The following is a 19,867-nucleotide window of genomic DNA, read 5'->3' as shown; positions in this document are numbered from 1 at the left end:
ATGCTACCGTATCATTCTAGATGACCTTTAAAGTGAAGACGTGCCTCGCTCTGCAGTTCGGCTGTGCTCTCCAGCCTTAGTGCTGGGGTGTGAATGAAAGCCTGACCAGACAAATCGGTGTTAGGATGATAAGACTGGGTTGGGCAGGGGAGAGGGCTTTGTCTCTGAGCGTCACTTGAACAGTCAGGTCAAGGTTGAGTGGTTTCCCTGACACACAGCTTGCTGCTCTCAACCAGTGTCTTGACTGCAGAGTCAAAAAAGGGCACAGCCAATTCCCTTCCTTTTAGAGCAATGGAAGTGGGGAATGAGGATAGCAACCTTGTATAGAATGTCCTTGAGAGAAATGTCCACAATAATAACAGTGGTGATTTCCTTAAGAAAACTGGACAACCACACTGTGTTACCTGGAGACAGGGACTTCATTCATTCATAAACACAGTTCACTGATCCTCATAAATCCTCTGGCACTGGCATTTTAACAAGGCATGGAGAGGCAGCCTTTAGTTATTATACCCCCAGGCTCTGGAATAGCCTGCCAGAGAACCTGAAGGGGGCCAAAACTGTGGACATATTTTAAAGAGATCTTGAAACATATTTTTTGCTTTGCTTTTCCTTTTAGTTGTTCAGTTTGTATCATTTAAAAAAATATATATCTTATGTTTGTTGTGTAGTAAATATGTGACTCAGCACCTGTATTCGGTCTTATGTAACAACATTTGAAATTGTGTTTTTTACATTGGATAAAAGTAGAGACTCACAGCTACTGAATTATATATATCATACATTGGATTTGAGAAACAATGGGAAAGTAATTCTGCTTTGAAAGTTGATAAACTTTGATCCTAACTGACCTAAAATAGGGAATTTTTACTCTGATTAAATGTCAGGAATTGTGAAAAACTGAGTTTAAATGTATTTGGCTAAGGTGTATGTAAACTTCCGACTTCAACTGGAGGTAAACAATGAACATAGCTAGGTAAACAACTTATAAGATCACACACATCACGTAACGTTAGCTAACGAGCCACCCAGCTAAAGTTACCTAGTTAAACAACAATGAACATAGTGCCAAATCATGTCGTTACTACCCTGCATGAATCTGGTGGGAGCTAACCAACCAGGTTCAATGTTAGCTAGCTAACATTAGGCTCTAACTAGCAAAGCAAACAGCTCTGCGATACAGCTTTTATTTTCATAGTTTTTATTCGTTTTTCCTGTAAAGCACATTGTGTTGCATTCCATGTCTGAAATCTGATGTATAAATTAAGCTTGATTTGATGATAAATAATCTGAAGAACATCTCTTCACACCCATGACACGGGCTCTGAAGGACAAGCACAGGACAGTAATAATACTGTTATGTATTCCACATAATATCATCTGTCACAATGAGTTCGGACGGCAGACAGAGACAGTTTACCTCCGGGACATTGTTGTTCTCCAGCGGCACGTTGAGGTCAGAACGCTGCTGTTTCCTGGGCTGCTCTGCACCGTTGGTCATCTGTGGGGGTTAAACCAGGGGTTAAACAGGGACCAGAGGGCAACAGAGAGTTAATAAAACTTTTCCAAGCAGACAGTAGAAATGAAGAAAAAAGGACAGGTCCCTGAGGGAGCTACAGCTAACATACATTAGTAATACAGTCCCATACATTTCTCTATGGGTCAGAGAAAGGAGTAGTTGTAATGTGAAAATTAAGGTCATGCTATTATTAGACATGAATTGAGTTTTGTGAAATACATACAGGACAACATGTTGTCTTGAGTACCACTATAGCCTTGACAGTTCACATTTACTTAGCAAAGCATGGTAGAGATTATGAAATCAAAGATTACGAAATTGCTCTCATTTCATATTTACATAACTCAACAATCCTTATTTTTACAGCGACAACACAATCATAAGTCCTGATTAGTATTCGACATCTACACATCAGTTTGAGCAAACAGTAATTCAATAATAATTATATCCATTTGTTTGACAGGAGGAAACAAATCTCTGCCCTGAGGAAGGAGGAAGTATCCAGCCTGAATCTGATGTTGTTTTCAAACACTTCAGTGAGCCTTAATCACAGTACCTGAATGCTGAAAGCTTTCTGCAAAACGTCTACAACTGCTGCGTAAAATCACAAACAGTCACTGAATTTAACCTGGGCAGCAGATTTTCTATTGTTGTTGTCAGTGACTGTTCTGCACAATATGTGCTTGCTTCCAATACAATCCAGGTATCTGGCTTGTCCCACTTCTCTCCAACAACACAGTAAAGACAACACACATAACCACAACCATACACACAGTTATGCATAACACATATGTACACGATGGAGCAGGTGTGTACCAGCATTCTGCCATCCCATACCGCAGAGCACACACACAGGCTCTCCCCTCACCTCACCATCTGGCTGGGCTGGGGGTGAGCATGGTAGGACTCAGAGAGGGGCTTGGTGGAGGACAGGAAGAGGTGTGTGTGTGCGCGCACCTGTGTGGAATACAAGAACAGGCTGGATCTGAATGAGGGCAGTGGGCGTGGGAGATGGAGAGGGGAGCTCAAGGTGTCTGGCTGTGGCTGGGGGATGGGTCTCCAGCAGGGGGAAGGGAAGGGTCTCACTAGCTGCACTATAGCTACAGTGCAATAACCTGCCTGTCAACCACCTCACACATAATAAATATCTCCCTGTCACAAATCTTGTTTTAATCAGTTCCAATGGCATAGGTCTGCTCCAGAATCTGAACATAACCTGGCCGTGCATCTTGTGTACGGTCTCCGACTGTATTAAACACATGTCGTGACCCCACTCTCCGAGGGTGTCTCAGGGGGAGTGGGATATGCAAAGAAAATCTATTTCCATTACACCACACACTGTACAGGTTACACACTTGTGCACGTGTGAAACAGGACAAATAAGCAGCCCCGATTTGACCTTGAATGTATAACGTTACTCTATACAGATCTCTCCCTCCACTCAGGTAAAGTGTAAAGAAGGAGGACCATGATTTAAGGGTTGGTTATAGTCCTTCTAAAATGGATACTTTGGAAAAAGCCCCAAAATCTAGACGATTAAAAACCCAAGTCATGTTTATCCGGGAGATTAGTGTTAGAGGCATTAGACATTTTGGATTGGAAAAATGTAGTCTGAAAATGACTTTGATCACTGTGCCCTTCATCTCCCTGTACAATCTGGAAGAGAGATTAAACGTTGGATTTATACTCTGACAACCGTCTCAACACATCACCTTAACTGTACGTCTGACTTGTCATTCACATCATTTCAATAGAGGAGATTCAATGAGTGTGTATAGAAAATACCCATCAAAATGGCCTGTCCCTCTCACCTGTTCTTGAGCCCACTGCTGTCGCTCCTCCGGGGTGCGGGAGCGAACCTTGAAGCCCCTCTGGAGCTCAGGGTTGTTGTGCCGTGTGGAGGGGAGGTTGAGGGACTTGGGTCTGCTGTCGTGGCGGTGTGGGGTTGGGGTGTAGGGGGCAGGCTCAGGCTTGGCGTGGGCCTCAGGAGGGTGGTAATCACTGGGTACACTGTCTTGCACCAGCTCGTCAGGGCTCTGGTCAGTGCCACCGCTGCTCAGACTACCCATGCTCATACTCATCTTGATCTCTGCCACTATCTGGTCAATATCCTCCTCCGCCTCCTCCCCTGTCTCCCCCTCCACTACCACCTTACGGCCACGGTATGGAGACCGCGGTACGTGAACCACGGAGTTCCCATTGTCCTCCTCTGGGCCATAGTAGTCCCCAGTGTAGGCAACCCCAGCTCTCTCCTCCTCCTTCTCCTCTTCTTCCTCCTCTGTAGGTGGGGGTGACTCGTGCAGGACGGCGGCGGGGTGGGGGTCCAGGACGTTGTAGATCTGTTCATCTGGGTCCTGCTCCACCACCTCACAGCGCACCTCCCCCACCTCCACCCCTCCTTCTCCCTCCGCCCACTCCTCCACCGCCTCCTGGCACTCGTCTGTGTCGCCCGGGGGCTCAGCCCGGACGTGCTGCACGGTGCTGGCGGTGTAGTCAGCCTCGGCCTCGTTGCAGTCCATGCTGCCCTCCAGGTAGCTGTCATCCTCAGGGCAGTAGCGGATGTAGTAGGTGACGCCCTCGTCCTCCTCTGGCAGACCTTCATCATAGTCCTCCTCCTCTGAGGTGTTGTTCACATAGTCAGAGCTGGAGTCTCCGTCCAGGCTGTCAGCGTGGTCGTGACGGTGGCCGTGACAGCCTACATGGTCGTGGTCATTGATGTGACTGTGGACGTGGCCGTGGTTATGGCAGTCTACGTCGTCGTGACTGTGACCGTGATTGTCTGCATGCTCGTGGCCATGGCACTCTGCATGGTCGTTGCTGTGACTGTGGTCATCATGGTCGTGGCAGTCTGGGTGATCGTGGTCATGGCTGTGTTCATGCTCGTGTTCCGGCTCAGGTGTAGTAGGTGTGGCTGGCCGGCTGTCCGTCAGCTCTGGCTCCAGGCCCTGCTGGCGGCAGTAGTGGACCTCCTCCACCTCATCCTCCCCCGGCCCCTCCTCATGCTCCTGGTCGTGCTGCTCTGGGGGGTAGGCGGCGGGGCAGGGGGGCCGGACGGGGGGCACCACCATGCTGCAGCTGGAGCCACTGGTCCCTGGCCTCTTCCTGTGAGCCATCACTGGCGCTGGCTGCTTACAGGCCATGCATCTCAACTGTCCTCAGTCCTACAGAAGGCAGAAAGACAGAACCGCACCATTAGAGCTATACTGCTACAGTACAATCATCACAAACATTTCAATGAAACACAGTGCAGGAAGGCTACAAAGATGAAATGTGTTGGAAGTGTTACGCACCCCGCAGTGAGTGAGCCTTTTAGACACAGTGAGAGAATTAACCACTCTGTTGTCCTACTGTGAAACCCTGTTAGGGCCAATTAGAGATGCACTATGACTGACACATTCAAAACAAGACATAGTGAGGGAAGTGAGGGAACCAATGGTGAGGGAACAAATAAAGGCTTTTACCCACCGCTCTACCCAAAATTACAGCAAACTAATTGCAGCATTTCCGCAAAAATGGAAGAGGCAAGTGGAAGGGGGAGAAAGTAAGGAACTTGTCTGTCGGCCCTGCATTAAAGACCAAAATTGGTTAAAGAAAATTGTGATAAATAAAAAAGTATACCAGTTTAATTTAAGGACCAAAAATTGGCATCTGTGCCATATAGATTGCAAAATAGTTGGCACATGGTTTAAGAACTGATACACAAAACCACGCCGGATTCAAAACTTTGAGTTTTTCAATTAAAAGTATTATACAAAATTCTTGCAATCAATAGAATGTTATATAAAATGGAATACAACCATCCCAGCTCTGCAGATTTTTCTGCGAAGAGATAGAATCATTAAATGATTTGTTTTGGTACTGTCCCTTTGTAGCTTGTTTGTGGTTGCAGGTTCAGGAATAGCTGAAGAATTGCAACATTTACCTGGAGCTAACTCTGCAAATAGCACTGCTGGGTGATTTGAAAAGTCATAGTCAATCAATCAATAATATAATAATACTCTTAGCAAAAATGTGAAAGAAAAGCAACCAACAAGTGCTCAGCATATGTGGGAACTCCTTCAAGACTGTTGGAAAAGCATTCCTCATGAAGCTGGTTGAGAGAATGCCAAGAGTGTGCAAAGCTGTCATCAAGGCAAAGGGTGGCTACTTTGAAGAATCTCAAATATAAAATGTATTTTGGTTACTACATGATTCCATATGTGTTCTTTCAAAGTGTTGATGTCTTCACTATTATTCTACAATGTAGAAAATAGTAAAAATAAAGAAAACTGGTACTGTATGTATTTACAAAAACTATATACAGTATATGTGGGATTTTAAATGATGGAGACAATTACAATGATGGAAGCCACAAACGATCAGCATTATGAAAGCGTTTAACCACATACACACCCCAGGTCCAGGAGTCCCCAGCATATTAAAGCTAGCAATGTAGAAGCATTGATCTCAGTATGGAAACGCAGCTCTAAACAACCATCATGGGCACCTCACTGTGGTGAAGATCAGGAGAACTAGTCTGACAAAACAAACAGGCTGTGCATACCTCTAAGTTAGACCTAACTCCTAACATAGCATCCATGCCTTTACAAATAGCTGATGCACATTGATTCCCCTGCTGAACACAAATGCCTCTCTTTCTCTCAACCTGCAAATGGACACAGGATCTCTTCACCACTGAAAGACCTGATCAATTACTGCTATTGGAGGCAGACAGGTTCTCGAGTAGCTTACCCACACCCACAATTAAGTGCTTACTTAGCACTACTGCATTAGGCTTGACACAATACAGAACTCTGCTCAATACAGCGCTTTGCATTGAGTTGTGTTTGGCCTGCGGACAAATGCCTGAGGCAAGAGAATAAAACAAAGAGGGAGCCTGCCTTTACCTTAAAGCTAATTGGACTTTGACAGTCATACAATCAATACTCAAATGGGGGTCATCTCTACACAGAGGCCTGTGAATATTCACTCCTAGATCGGGAGAGATTGGCGTGATGTTCAGTCTCCCAGAGTACCTGGACTGGTATTGATCTGTACACAGCAGGGTGGAGAATGGCTCGCCTGGGAGATTGGGATCATTCTCCTAATTCAGAGAGCTCGAATCATTGTTAGGGTGCGGCCACGAGGCGAGCAGGGAGAGATTACGTCGGGGTATTTCTGGTGCTTCTGCACGCAGGGCCCTAAACAAATTCAACAATCTCATTAAAAAGCCATCAAACAGCGAAGGGATGGTATAAATCACGTGAGAAGCCATTAATAGAGGACACACACACACACAAGACGAGTGCCGGCACAAAAACATTAGATGAGTAATACAATACTGCGATTTAAAGAGAGAGTGACCTGGTGTCCCACTTTCTCTCCTCCTCTACGTTCCTTCCACCTGTCTCATCTCCACCAGCTGCCACTAACAACTGGCTGCTCTCTGAGGGGCTTTTGTTGTTCCTTTCCCCTCTTCTCTCACCGCCTATAATTACGCTTTCCATCACAGGTGAACGGCTAATTACCCCCACTCCAGCCCGCTCCCCACCTCCCTCTCCGTCAGGAGGCTGTGTCTGGGGGGTGGACTAGGTATAGCTCCAGAAGCACACATTCACAACCCACATTATGGCCATTCATTCAGGTGACTGACTCGGAGCAATACTGCTGATGCCGTTGCTAGACAAAGAGGCTGTTCACTGGAAAGTCTATGGGGAGAGCAAGTTCAAACACATATACAGAACACATGATTCCCCATTCAACCCAGCCTTCTATCGTTATAGTGGGTACAATAAGAAATGTGATAACGACACATTCTGTAGATATCTGACTGGCAGACACTCATAAAGAGCAATAATAATATGGAGGAACTATATTTAACTTTAGGCACCCGAGGGGCGTAGCGGTCTAAGGCACTGCATCTCAGTGCAAGAGGCATCACTACAGTCCCTGGTTCAAATCCAGGCTGTATCACATCCGGCCGTGAATGGGAGACCCATAGGGTGGTGCACAATTGGCCCAGCATCGTCTGGGTTTGTCAGTCATTGTAAATAAGAATTTGTTCTTCACTGACTTGCCTAGTTAAATAAAAAAAGGTTCAATTTAAAAAAAAAAAAAAATAAATATGTCCTACCTCTGTCTCTGGTCCTGAGCAGTAGTAGTGGTGAACAGGGCCAGGCGTGTAGTGATACAGGCGTATAGCCCTGCCTTACCCCATCCCCCACCAGCTGCTCTCCTCTTCCTCCTCCCTGTTCCCCCTATTCTTTCCAGCATCCTCTAGCAGCCAGCCCAGCGCCGCCACTCCCAATGGGCAATTATTGGTAGCTAAGAGTAACTGTCTCCTATGGGTACCAATGACCTTTCACCTCCTCTTTGTTTGGTTCTGAATAAATCCCCCACAGGAGCCCTGGATAAATCTGTTGACTGAGTGTTTCTACCAAGAGTGTGTATGTTTTACCTCTCCTTCAATGGATTCTGTCTGCCTGGATCTATTTTGTATGTGCAGTGTCTTGTCTGTGTTTCTACCTACATCTCAATAGAATTTCTGAGGTGTGAATCATTCAATTCTCCCAGTCCCCAAATAGCTTTCCCAAATTCTGCTTTGTTTGGGCTGAGCCGTATGAATTACAGACTTGACAGCTTTTATTGAATTTGAACACATTACCATGTGAATGACGACCTATCACAACAAATACATAAGAAATCCATCCTACCTGTTCAGGGCAATTTGTATTCTGTCCCCTGGTATACCCCTAAATCAAAATGAAATATAGCGCAGAACGATCTGCATTTGTCATAGACATCTACTCTCACAAAGATATCATCCCCTGAACGACACAGAACCATGTCAATGTGAATCCTGACACCAGTCAGTGCCACATGCCTATTGTGTCCAAGTCCCAATTCTCTATCATCTGATTGCAGTAAAACACATGACAGGCCTGACGACTAAACCCAAGTACAAATCACAGTTGGTCCTTTTTGAACGAGCTTAATTAGGATAGTGACTATGAGCGTCACAGTGAGGAAATGACTGGAAAGCTCATAAAAACAGCACGACAGTACAATAGAGAAGTTTCTCCCCTTGTGCTTCCTATAATTAGGACATTCTAATATGTATGTCAAGAGAGGAATATCAAAGTGGCTTCTCTGTGGCTGTTCCCTCGTGATATTCGAGCTTATGCAGTATCTTTGTCTAACACAACTACTGTCCATGCCCATGCTTTTCTTAATATGACTTACTGTATCTACCTGTGAAGGAGGTTTATCTGTTTCTTTCACAGCAGCCCACCCCTTCTAACACTTAACAACAAGGAAACAATTCTGTTCATATTCTACAGGATATATTTAAATGAGCCTATAGTTTGCTGGAAGTACAGGGCCGACAAAATTAAAACAAAAAACTGGTGTTAACAGAGAGACAGTGGCATTGGCAGCGCCTATTTGTATTGCAGGCAACAACAGTGAAATGGATCCCAGCTAATTGGTCCTAATCACGCTAGTAATTGCACTTTAGCGCTTTTTTGATTAGATATATAAAACGCCTCCTTTGTAAACCCCAATAGGATGGCTTTAATCACTTCCTTTCCAAACGAGCTGCAGTTTGTTGTCTCTGTCCTTTCAGCTTCCATCGCTGCAATGTGTTGAACGTTGCAGCTCTCTGTCCTTTCAACTGGCACTGCGTCTTGCTCACATTGCAAAACCTATCCGATTATTGATCCACGTCCACTGTGGAAAACTCCGCTCCACACATGACAGGATCACGTTCAAAGATCAGTCTCGCACACCACTGTTCTGTATAGGGTAAAGTAGGACCAATAGACACCCAAAGAAAATGTAAGTGTCTATAGACGGGTTAGCTGACAAGTCACGAAAACAATGTGCACGCTTCAAATGGGGCAGGAGGCAGTGTGTTGTTTTATCTTGTTCTTGATACCCATCGGTCTTGTTTTGAGGTGTTTTAAACTAACGGCACGTCTAATGCTAATATTGCAAAATTCACTAGCTAGCTAACCAACGACCGTAACTTTGTATTTGGTCACATCTACAAGCATTTCGCTAGACCCGCAATAACATCTGCTAAACACGTGTATTTATCAATACATTTGATTTGAGAGACAACAAGTGCTAATTGTGCAAACGTACTTGTTTTCAATAAACATCGGAGACAAAATATAGTTTACATGGTGTCTGTTTTGCCTCATAGTTCCACAAAACTAAACAACCAAACAGTCTATATGATGGAGTCTAACAGGGGGTGGGGGGGTCTTTTACAGAGGTCAGCCATAGTAGTACAGTGCGCCTAGTCTGTATAGAAGCCAGTGTGAGCACAGAACACAGTGAAAGATCTATTAAACCATCCTCTATGGTGCACTGCAGAGAGACATTGTCTCATTCCCAGCGCCCCCCCCACTCTCTCTTACAGCACAAAGAAACAGGTGTTTGTGCACCAACAAAAAGATGTTACATACTGTACGATTTGAGCAGAATAACAAAGATGAAAATGGATCATAAAATGGATCAACAATGGGGGAATTGCTCCTGAGAGTCTTAAATGAGTAGGTGCATCATTACTCCTTTCATTACGTTTGGTGTGCCTTGTTACAAGTTGCCCTGTTCCTACGCACATGCATTTCTTCAGATCACCAACACATCACACCAGACTGCAGTGCTATGATGCATGATTTCAACTTAACAGGCAGAGATGTAATACAATTTGCTAAGGATTTACTGCACCTCCATGCCTGTGTGGAATGGGAACACAGCACTCGTTTCATCTTCTTTACAGAAGCGAGGGAGGAGAGAGAAGAGGTAAATGAGAGACAGAGAGAAGAAGAAAACTGTTGTCCCCCACCCCCTCTTCCCTAAGGCAGGAGAATAAACAGTACCAGTCAAAGGTTTGAACACACCTACTCATTCAAGGGTTTTTCTTTATTTTTTTAAATATTTTCTACATTGTAGAATTATAGTGAAGACATCAAAACTATGAAATAACACATGGAATTGTGTAGTAAGCAAAAAGTGTTAAACAAATCAAAATATACTTTATATTTGAGATTCTTCAAAGTAGCCACCCTTTGCCTTGACAACTTTGCACACTCTTGGCCTTCTCTCAACCAGCTTCATGAGGTAGTCACCTGGAATGCATTTAAATTAAACAGGTGTGCCTTCTTAATTTGCAGAATGTCTTTCCTTCTTAATGCATTTGAGCCAATCAGTTGTGTTGTGACAAGGTGGGGGGGTATACAGAATATAGCCCTATTTGGTAAAAGACCAAGTCCATATTATGGCAAGAACAGCTCAAATAAGCAAAGAGAAACGACAGTCCATCATTAATTTAAGACATGAAGATCAGTCAAGAGCTTTGTGCAGTCACAAAAACCATCAAGCGCTATGATGAAACTGGCTCTCATGAGGACCGCCACAGGAAAGGAAGACCCAGAGTTACCTCTGCTGCAGAGGATAAGTTCATTCGAATTACCAGCCTCAGAAATTGCAGCCCAAATAAATGCTTCACAGAGTTCAAGTAACAGACATCAACATCAACTGTTCAGAGGAGACTGTGTGAATCAGGCCTTCATTGTCGAATTGCTGCAAAGAAACCACTACTAAAGGACCCCAATAAGAAGAGACTTGCTTGGGCCAAGAAACACAAGAAATGGACATTAGACCGGTGGAAATCTGTCCTTTGGTCTGATGAGTCCAACTTTGAGATTTTTGGATCCAACCGCCATGTCTTTGTGAGACGAAGAGTAGGTGAACGGATGATCTCTGCATGTGTGGTTCCCACCGTCTAAATTATATTTTGATTTGTTTAACACTGTTTTGGCCACTACATGAGTCCATATATGTTATTTCATAGTTGTGATCTCTTCACTATTATTCTACAATGTAGAAAATAGTAAAAATAAAGAAAAACCCTTGAATGAGTAGGTGTGTCCAAACTTTTGACTGGTACTGTATATGTTTGGGTAAGAGATATGAATAAAACAAAAGGTTCCACACAGCACCTGATTGGGTGAAAACTCCTTGAAGGCCAATTATCCCCAGACAGCATCTATAGACAGATGTCTAATACAAACTGTATGTTCCCTGCACCATCATTACAGTTAGCATCCATGGTTATTGTTTTACTTCTTTACTATGAACATTGTTTATATGGTTTTCCTTGAAATATTTTCACTCCAGGTGAAATCTTGGATTGACTGATATCAATAAACACATTTACATGTATAATAGACTATAATTAATTCTGTGGAATATTACCATATATACTGTACATACACAGGAAGCAAGGTAGGCGTACTGAGGGTTGATTTGTTTTCCTCTTCAGCAGCCCTACTTAGTGTGTGTGCGTGTGTGTGTGTATATATACATGTTTGTTAAATTTTGAGCCCTTTTGTCAGGTCCTTGAGTTCCAGTCAGGCACACAACTTCCTGCAGGCGATACATAGAAAGCTGTCATTAGTGTGAACCAGCTGAGGTCCCAGTGCAGAGGTGGACCTGCATGATGACTGCAGCAGCCTCAGGGCATGATGATGGTACAAACTGAGACACACTAATTTCACCCTGCCACTGGCCCATCAAGGTTAAAGCATAGCACACTGAGATTCAGTCATAATACATGGACCCATTAAGTAATTATCAGTCCCTGCACCACCATTCCACTGTGAACCTCTTCTCCCTGGTACAGTATAAGCTACCAGTACCCACACGACTAGAAGAGAATGGACACAGTCCTGAAAGTGATTGGACACAAATAAGCCAATCAAGTGGTAATGAGCAGAGAACTGAACAAGGGAGAGCGTGATAAGCAGGGGGATGCGTTGGTCCCCGTGAGATGATCCCTCTCCTGCAGAGCCCGGTTCGCTCAGCGCTCAGACGCCGTGCTGCATCTCAATAGAGTGATTTGAGAGAGACTCAGCTGGGGAAGAGCACTCACTGGCTTCCTCATATGAAGAGACTTACTGAATGTATATCTGTGGATGAGCTACAGCTTCAAAATAGTCTGTGACGCTTTCCTTGTTTGGCTGACAAATGCCTCCATTTACCTCTTCTCCGTCGCTCACGAGTGAGGGGACTTGGACTGGGTCCCTCCCGAGTCCTGTGCCTTAGGAGATGGAAGCCAGACAGGGAGGCAGGGAGGGAGGCAGGCATTCAGTAAGGCAGGGACCACCACATCCCTCTGTGTGAGGAGCAGAGGCCTGAGGAATACTAAATGGCTGTACCTTAAGCCCTAAGTGCTGCCCATTGTGTTTATTCCAGCAAAGCAAACAACCGGCTTAAACAATGGTGGAACCGAACAGAGCAGAGCCCAGTGTTTTTCCAGGGTCAGGAGAAGAGCATGCTTTACAACGCTAGCTACAGTAACTCTCTAGCACATCGTTGGCTGATAAGTACTGCCATATGGATTTTACTACTGGAATTTAAAGCAGCAGAGCATAGCCAATCGCCATGTCACATCGTAGTCACAATCTTCTTGGAATATAAATTGTACCCTATACTGATGTCATCACTAATAAGCTCATTATCATTAAAGATGTATGTCATGGGAATGGGATGGCAAATATCATCATGGTACTTAACTGGAACAAATCGGTATTGCCAAATCAGTTACATGGGTATTTCTAGATGCTATTGGTCCTCTAAATGTAAAGCAGAGAGGAGAGTAGAGAGCAGCACTAGTGGGCCTGTACCCCTTCTTCTGTTGGACAGTGGTGAGCCGATGCCTTACAACACATTTTAATGACTTGCTTTATCAAGCATGCCAGAGTCATTAAAGATTAAATTAAAGTCACGAAACTAGTCAGCTGGAAAAATGAGACTTTACAAGGAGAAATTCAGAGAGAAGCTCCTCTGGAGGAAGTTAATTTGTCTGAGGCCAGTAGTCCACATGGCACGCACACTTGGTGGGTTAAGTATCTGGGCTAGCTGTGTGTTTGTAATGCTCTGGTCTGCTCTGAATTATTATACACTTCACATTTCACTCCCATCTCCAAGTCTTCAACAGGCTGGCTTTCATTATCAGTATCACTCACAACAGATAGCTTTAGGTCTGATTCATTTAAATGTCTTCTTGAAAGGAAGTACGAAACTTTTCATGGGCAGAGTGAAAAGAGTCTCGGAGTTCTCACAGAGAACAAAGTGCAGTGGAAGGAATCTTTTGCTTTTAAAGTCCTGGCTACCTGCTGCTTGCCACTTCCTGAGTAAAATTGTACTTTGTATTAATGTCTGCTTTGGTAAAGGGCACTCAGCACAGTCTACACTTCAGAGAAATAAGACCATAATGTTTTTTCACAGGACAGACTGTTTCCTCTCAAAAGTTATATTTTGTTCTCGCTACACCACACCAGACTACACATCCCAGTCTTCTTGAGGTTCTTAAAATCTGTCCAATCTAAGTGCTAAGGTCGTCACAATACCAGTATGGCGATACTACGATACCTGATTTTCCATGACAAAAACTAAACTAAACTCTTCGGTCCTTTAAAAACCTACAGTATGTAACATATTGTGTGTTATAGCTTGGGGAAAAAACGTGATTCGGGGTGACAACATTAAGGCTGCTTGTTTCCAACATTAGGCCTGAGTATCACGATACTGGTATCGTTACATCCCTACTAGGTGTTGTGAGCCACCTACCTGACACTAAATCTAACACAGAGTTTGGGCTTTGTGTCAGTGCTCAAAGTGGGAAATTGAACTTTTATTCTCTCCCTTCCGACAGCTTTACGATATGCACAAGCCCTTCCTCCTTCCCTAATGAATGAGCCTCCAATCTGACTTCAAGGTCTTTTACCAACTCACCATGGCCATTATTATTATTCTGTCACCTTAATTACAGCCACGGTAAAGTCACCTCCTTAGTGCCTGAAACTGTAGCTGGATTCATTCATCACTTCTCCATCCATCCGGGAAAGGATGTGACGTTACATTAAACTACTATAACAATTTGTGGTTCAATTTCGGTTTTACATCGCTAGTGATGTATTGTTCTCAGATAGTTATGCTGCAAGCGAATGAGAAGCGGTCGGGGAAAGAAAGCCGTAGCGTCTGTGCTGAGCGAGAAAAGGGAAGGCTCCATCTCTGTTTTATTGACATTCAGTGTGTTCTCTCCCCAGCCTCCCACATACTGCAGGGAGAGAGAGAGAGGGAGAGGGAGGGTGTGAGGGGGAGAGAGGGAGAGGGAGTGAGAGAAAGAGAGGTAGAGAGAGAGAGAGAAAGAGAGGGAGAAAGAGAGGGAGAGAGAGATAGAAAGGGAGACAGGGAGAGAGGACAGGCCCTAACACAAGCACCCAGCCCAACCCTCCTCGTGGCACTGCCGCCAGGATCCTGACACGCCTTCCCCCTTCCAGTCACCACGGCAACTCTTTGTTTTCATGGGTCAGGTCACCCCTGAGATAGACCCCAGCCACACCACAAAGCCCTCATGCTTTACCCTCAGTCTAGATCTGCAGCCTCAAACGCATCGCTCCTTCATTGATGTGCTAGACACTTCACTGATTAATTGTATTTGTATTCAACAGCCTTTTTTCCAACCTTAACACCAAAATGGTTGACAGAGTGGCCAACTCGTTACTGGGAGCCTGAAGGGAGAATGAAAAGGTTGAATTAACCTTTCAGAGGAAAGTAGGTTTGAGTACAATGGTTTTAATTAATTCCCTGAAGGACACAACTAACCAACTGAAACGTCTTGGCTAAGACCCGCATCTTGCTGCCAAACACACAGTTGAGGTAGGTCTTCAGCATTTTTTTCCCTCCAGTACTTGACAGCCGACCGTTGGCATTGCAGCACCTGCTAATCTCCCAGATGGACAGCGAGCCAACCCGTATCATGAATACCTTTCAATGTCTGCAGAGTAAGATAATACAGAAAGGACCCAGAAGGTACAGATGAGGAGGCTGGCCAAAGATAAGAGCTGAAACTAACATAATAATAAATAATAATAATAATAATAATAATAATAATAATAATAATAATATAGCCCATCTACATTATGCTTCTCCTATACAATTGAGGGTACGGTGTGGTCATTTTGTGACCGTGAAGCTCTCTGCGCCTCTGAAGGGGGTCTTTCTGTTACCTATCAGTACAGAACTCCGGCGCTCTTCAAAGTCTGCCTGACGACAGCTCCACTCCACAGTGCTGAAAACAGAGCGCACTCGGCCCCTGAGGGAGAGGTACTGGGGACCATCTAACACGGAAGGTTTGATCGGTGCCTGCTACTGCCAGCTGGATCCCCTCCATGCAGATGAGCCAGAGGGAACAGAGGAGAATACCCTGAGGTGTTATGGCTGTACAGGGTTATTAGCACACATGCTATTGGTTTATTGCGCTCATCATCGTTACATAGAGAGGAAGTGCCCGTTGTAAAAGCTGAGGTCCATCATCATCTCAGAAATACGTAAACACATCTGTTGTCCTGTACCACACACACACACACGAGGTGAGTATGGCCTAGACACGCACACCTACACTAACACACAGTGAACAGCTGTCTGCTGAGAGCCTGGCACACTGTCACCCGGCCCCCCGACACCACTGACCACTGGACAACAATAACACACAGAGCTCTGGGCAGGACCCCCCACTACCCACCACCACCCCTTCTCAGGCTGCTGACACTGGGCACAATGTATGCTACAGATGGCCTCAAAATTACTCAAGACAAAAGGAGTAAATAGGAAGAAAAACATTAGTGAGGACAGTGGCCTTGACTGTCAAGAAAATGAATGTGTGTGTTTCTGAATGAGCATTTGGGAGCAGGATCAGAGAATGAAAGGGAAATCACAGTGGCAGGCACCAGATACTTCCTCCCTGTCTCCAGCTATGTTTTGATCTGTTCATCTCTCTCTTTTTTACTCAGTATGTCTCACTCTTGCTATTCTCAAGCTTTTTGTTGGTTACTCCATCTTTGTCACTTGCATCACGCAATCACACAGAAACACACAGACAAAGAGCTGTCACTGCAGTCGCATGTTTAAATCTGGTCTTTCCTGTCAGCCATCTGGGGGTTTGAGCAGCTGCCCTGAGTGGGTCGTAACATGCTGGAGACACTGAGCCCGTGGTACCAAGGATAGACGCAGCAAAAGAGTTTTGGAAGAAAAGAGGCTTGGTCAAACTATAAATAAACAGTTCTGCTTTGATGTTTGCTTAGCTTTTTGGTGGGAAATGAAAACGTGTGGCTGGGACTCAGAAAGGATACACTCAGTTTAATCATATTTGATGGAGGATTAGGCCAGTGTTTGGGAGTGCTTCCAAATCTTGGGATAAAGAAAAAATATTAAATTGCAGTGTATTACGACTAAAACTGAAAAGTGAATTCATGTTCAGTTCCTGGCCTACAGTACAGTACAGCTTTGGAATGAATCACCAATACACGTAATATACTCAGTTGAATGGTGCAGTATTAATTCATTACTAAAGGCACGGTCTATCATGGTCCAAACACACCAACACAGTCGTGAAGAGGGCACGACAATGCCTATTACCCTTCAGGACACTGAAAAGATTTGGCATGGGTCCCCAGATCCTCAAAAAGTTCTACAGTTGCACCATCGAGAGTATCCTGACCGGTTGCATCACCGCCTGGTATGGCAACTGCTCGGCATCCAACCGTAAGGTGCTACAGAGGGTTGTGTGTACGGCCCAGTACATCACTGGGGCCAAGCTTCCTGCCATCCAGGACCTACAGTTGAAGTCGGAAGTATACATACACCTTAGCCAAATACATTTAAACTCAGTTGTTCACAATTCCTGACATTTAATCCCAATAAAAATTCCCTGTTTTAGGTCAGTTAGGATCACCACTTTATTTTAAGAATGTTAAATGTCAGAATAATAGTAGAGAGAATGATTTATTTCAGCTTTTATTTCTTTCATCACATTCCCAGTGGGTCAGAAGTTCACATACACTCAATTAGTATTTGGTAGCATTGTCTTTAAATTGTATAACTTGGGTCAAACGTTTACAGTAGCCTTCCACAAGCAGTTCTGCCCACACATTTTCTATGGGATTGAGGTCAGGGCTTTGTGATGGCCATTCCAATACCTAGACTTTGTTGTCCTTAAGCCATTTTGCCACAACTTTGGAAGTATGCTTTGGGTCATTATCCATTTGGAAGACCCATTTGCGAACAAGCTTTAACTTCCTGACTGATGTCTTGAGATGTTGCCTCAATATATCCACATAATTTTCCATCCTCATGATGCCATCTATTTTGTGAAGTGCACCAGTCCCTCCTGCAGCAAAGCACCCCCACAGCATGATGCTGCCACCCCCGTGCTTCACGGTTGGGATGGTGTTCTTCGGCTTGCAAGCGTCCCCCTTTTTCCTCCAAACATAACGATGGTCAGTTCTATTTTTCTAGTTCTATTTTTGTTTCATCAGACCTGAGGACATTTCTCCAAAAAGTACGATCTTTGTCCCCATCTGCAGTTGCAAACTGTAGTCTGGCTTTTTTATGGCGGTTTTGGAGCAGTGGCTTCTTCCTTGCTGAGCGGCCTTTCAGGTTATGACGATATAGGACTCGTTTTACTGTGGATATAGATACTTTTGTACCTGTTTCCTCCAGCATCTTCACAAGGTCCTTTGCTGTTGTTCTGGGATTGATTTACACTTTTCGCACCAAAGTACGTTCATCTCTAGGAGACAGAACGTGTCTCCTTCCTGAGCGGTATGACGGCTGCGTGGTCCCATGGTGTTTATACTTGCGTACTATTGTTTGTACAGATGAACGTGGTACCTTCAGGCATTTGGACTTGTGGAGGTCTACAATTTTTTCTGAGGTCTTTTGATTTTCCCATGATGTCAAGCAAAGAGGCATTGAGTTTGAAGGTAGGCCTTGAAATACATCCACAGGTACACCTCCAATTGACTCAAATGATGTCAATTAGCCTATCAGAAGCTTCTAAAGCCATGACATCATTTTCTGGAATTTTCCAAGCTGTTTAAAGACACAGTCAACTTAGTGTATGTAAGCTTCTGACCCACTGGAATTGTGATACAGTGAATTATAAGTGAAATAATATGTCTGTAAACAATTGTAGGAATAATTACTTGCACAAAGTAGATATCCTAACTGACTTGCCAAAACTATAGTTTGTTAACAAGAAATTTGTGGAGTGGTTGAAAAACGAGTTTAATGACTCCAACCTAAGTGTATGTAAACTTCCGACTTCAACTGTATATACTAGGCCGTGTCAGAGGAAGGCCCCAAAAATGTTGAAAGACTCCAGTCACCCAAGTCATAGACTGTTCTTTCTGCTACATCAAGGCAAGTGGTACGGGAGCGCCAAGTCTAGGTCAAAAAGGCTCCTTATAACAGCTTCTACTCCCAAGCCATAAGACTGCTGAACAATTAATCAAATGGTTACCTGGACTATTTGCATTGCCCCCCCCCCCCCCCTTTTTTCTTACACTATTGCTACTCTCTGTTTATCATCTATGCATAGTCACTTTACCCCTACCTACAGTACATGTACATATTATCTCATTTACCTCAACTAACCTGTACCCCTGCACATTGACTTGGTACCGGTACCCCCTGTATATAGCCTCGTTATTGTTATTATATTGTGTTACTTTTTTTTACTTTAGTTTATTTAGTAAATATTCTCTTAACTCTCATTTTCTTAAAACTGCATTGTTGGTTGAGGGCTTGTAAGTAAGCATTTCGCGGTAAGGTCTACACCTGTTGTATTTGGCGCATGTGACAAATAACATTTGATTTGATTTGTTACAGAGGGGTTAGCAGCAGAATAATGAGAAGAGAACCTAAGAGATCTTAACTCTTAATTTCAGACTTGAAGTTAGAGGACTCATTAAAAGTTAGACTGAATAATTGGTTTTGCCTTGAAGTTAATTCTAAAGGGGAAGCGCCACTCAGACGTGACGTTGATGATGCTGGTGATGGGGGGAGAAAAATCAATACAGTTACATATCTGGATATCATTTTGGACGATATATTGTATATCGTATCGTTTTAACAATATTGCAATATTATTTTTGCGCTAGTTTGCTGTGCCTGCACCTGAACGTCAGTATTTTTATCTCTTAGCTTGTTCCCATCTTCTTTTTAAATAGGGAGCCAATTCATTTTCAGCACTTTTATTTCCAAGACATTTCAAAAGTCGTTTTCTCATGTCTCTCTCTTGTCCCTCTGCAGCAGACATACGGTGAGCAATATGTTTGGAACATCGAATCGCAAGAAAAATCACTATCATGAGAATCGCAATACATATCGTATCAGCACCTAAGTATTGTGATAATATTGTATCTTGAGGTCCCTGGCAATTCCCAGTCCTATGAAACAGGACACCTGCACCACCTGCCACTGACCTCTCAGCTCTAACACAACATACAGTTT

At 44.0% G+C, this 19,867-nt stretch overlaps 1 protein-coding gene across 3 annotated transcripts in view; it reads right to left on the bottom strand.

Annotated features, from left to right (window-relative positions):
* LOC115202996 (amyloid-beta A4 precursor protein-binding family A member 2-like) overlaps positions 1 to 19,867 on the bottom strand; it is a 69,969-nt gene that overhangs the window by 14,308 nt on the left and 35,794 nt on the right. For all 3 annotated transcript variants that reach the window (XM_029767220.1, XM_029767222.1, XM_029767221.1), the window contains 2 exons: positions 3,331 to 4,680; positions 1,421 to 1,501 (listed from right to left, as the gene is read on the bottom strand). In XM_029767220.1, the coding sequence (XP_029623080.1) occupies positions 1,421 to 1,501; positions 3,331 to 4,659 (1,410 nt within the window). In that variant the 5' untranslated portion in view covers positions 4,660 to 4,680. The remainder of the gene's footprint in view (positions 1 to 1,420; positions 1,502 to 3,330; positions 4,681 to 19,867) is intronic.

This window comes from Salmo trutta, chromosome 12, assembly GCF_901001165.1.
Source record: "Salmo trutta chromosome 12, fSalTru1.1, whole genome shotgun sequence".
Lineage (NCBI taxonomy): Eukaryota > Metazoa > Chordata > Actinopteri > Salmoniformes > Salmonidae > Salmo > Salmo trutta.
Note: the sequence above shows the minus strand (reverse complement) of the source record. Positions and strands in the feature narration are given on the sequence as shown.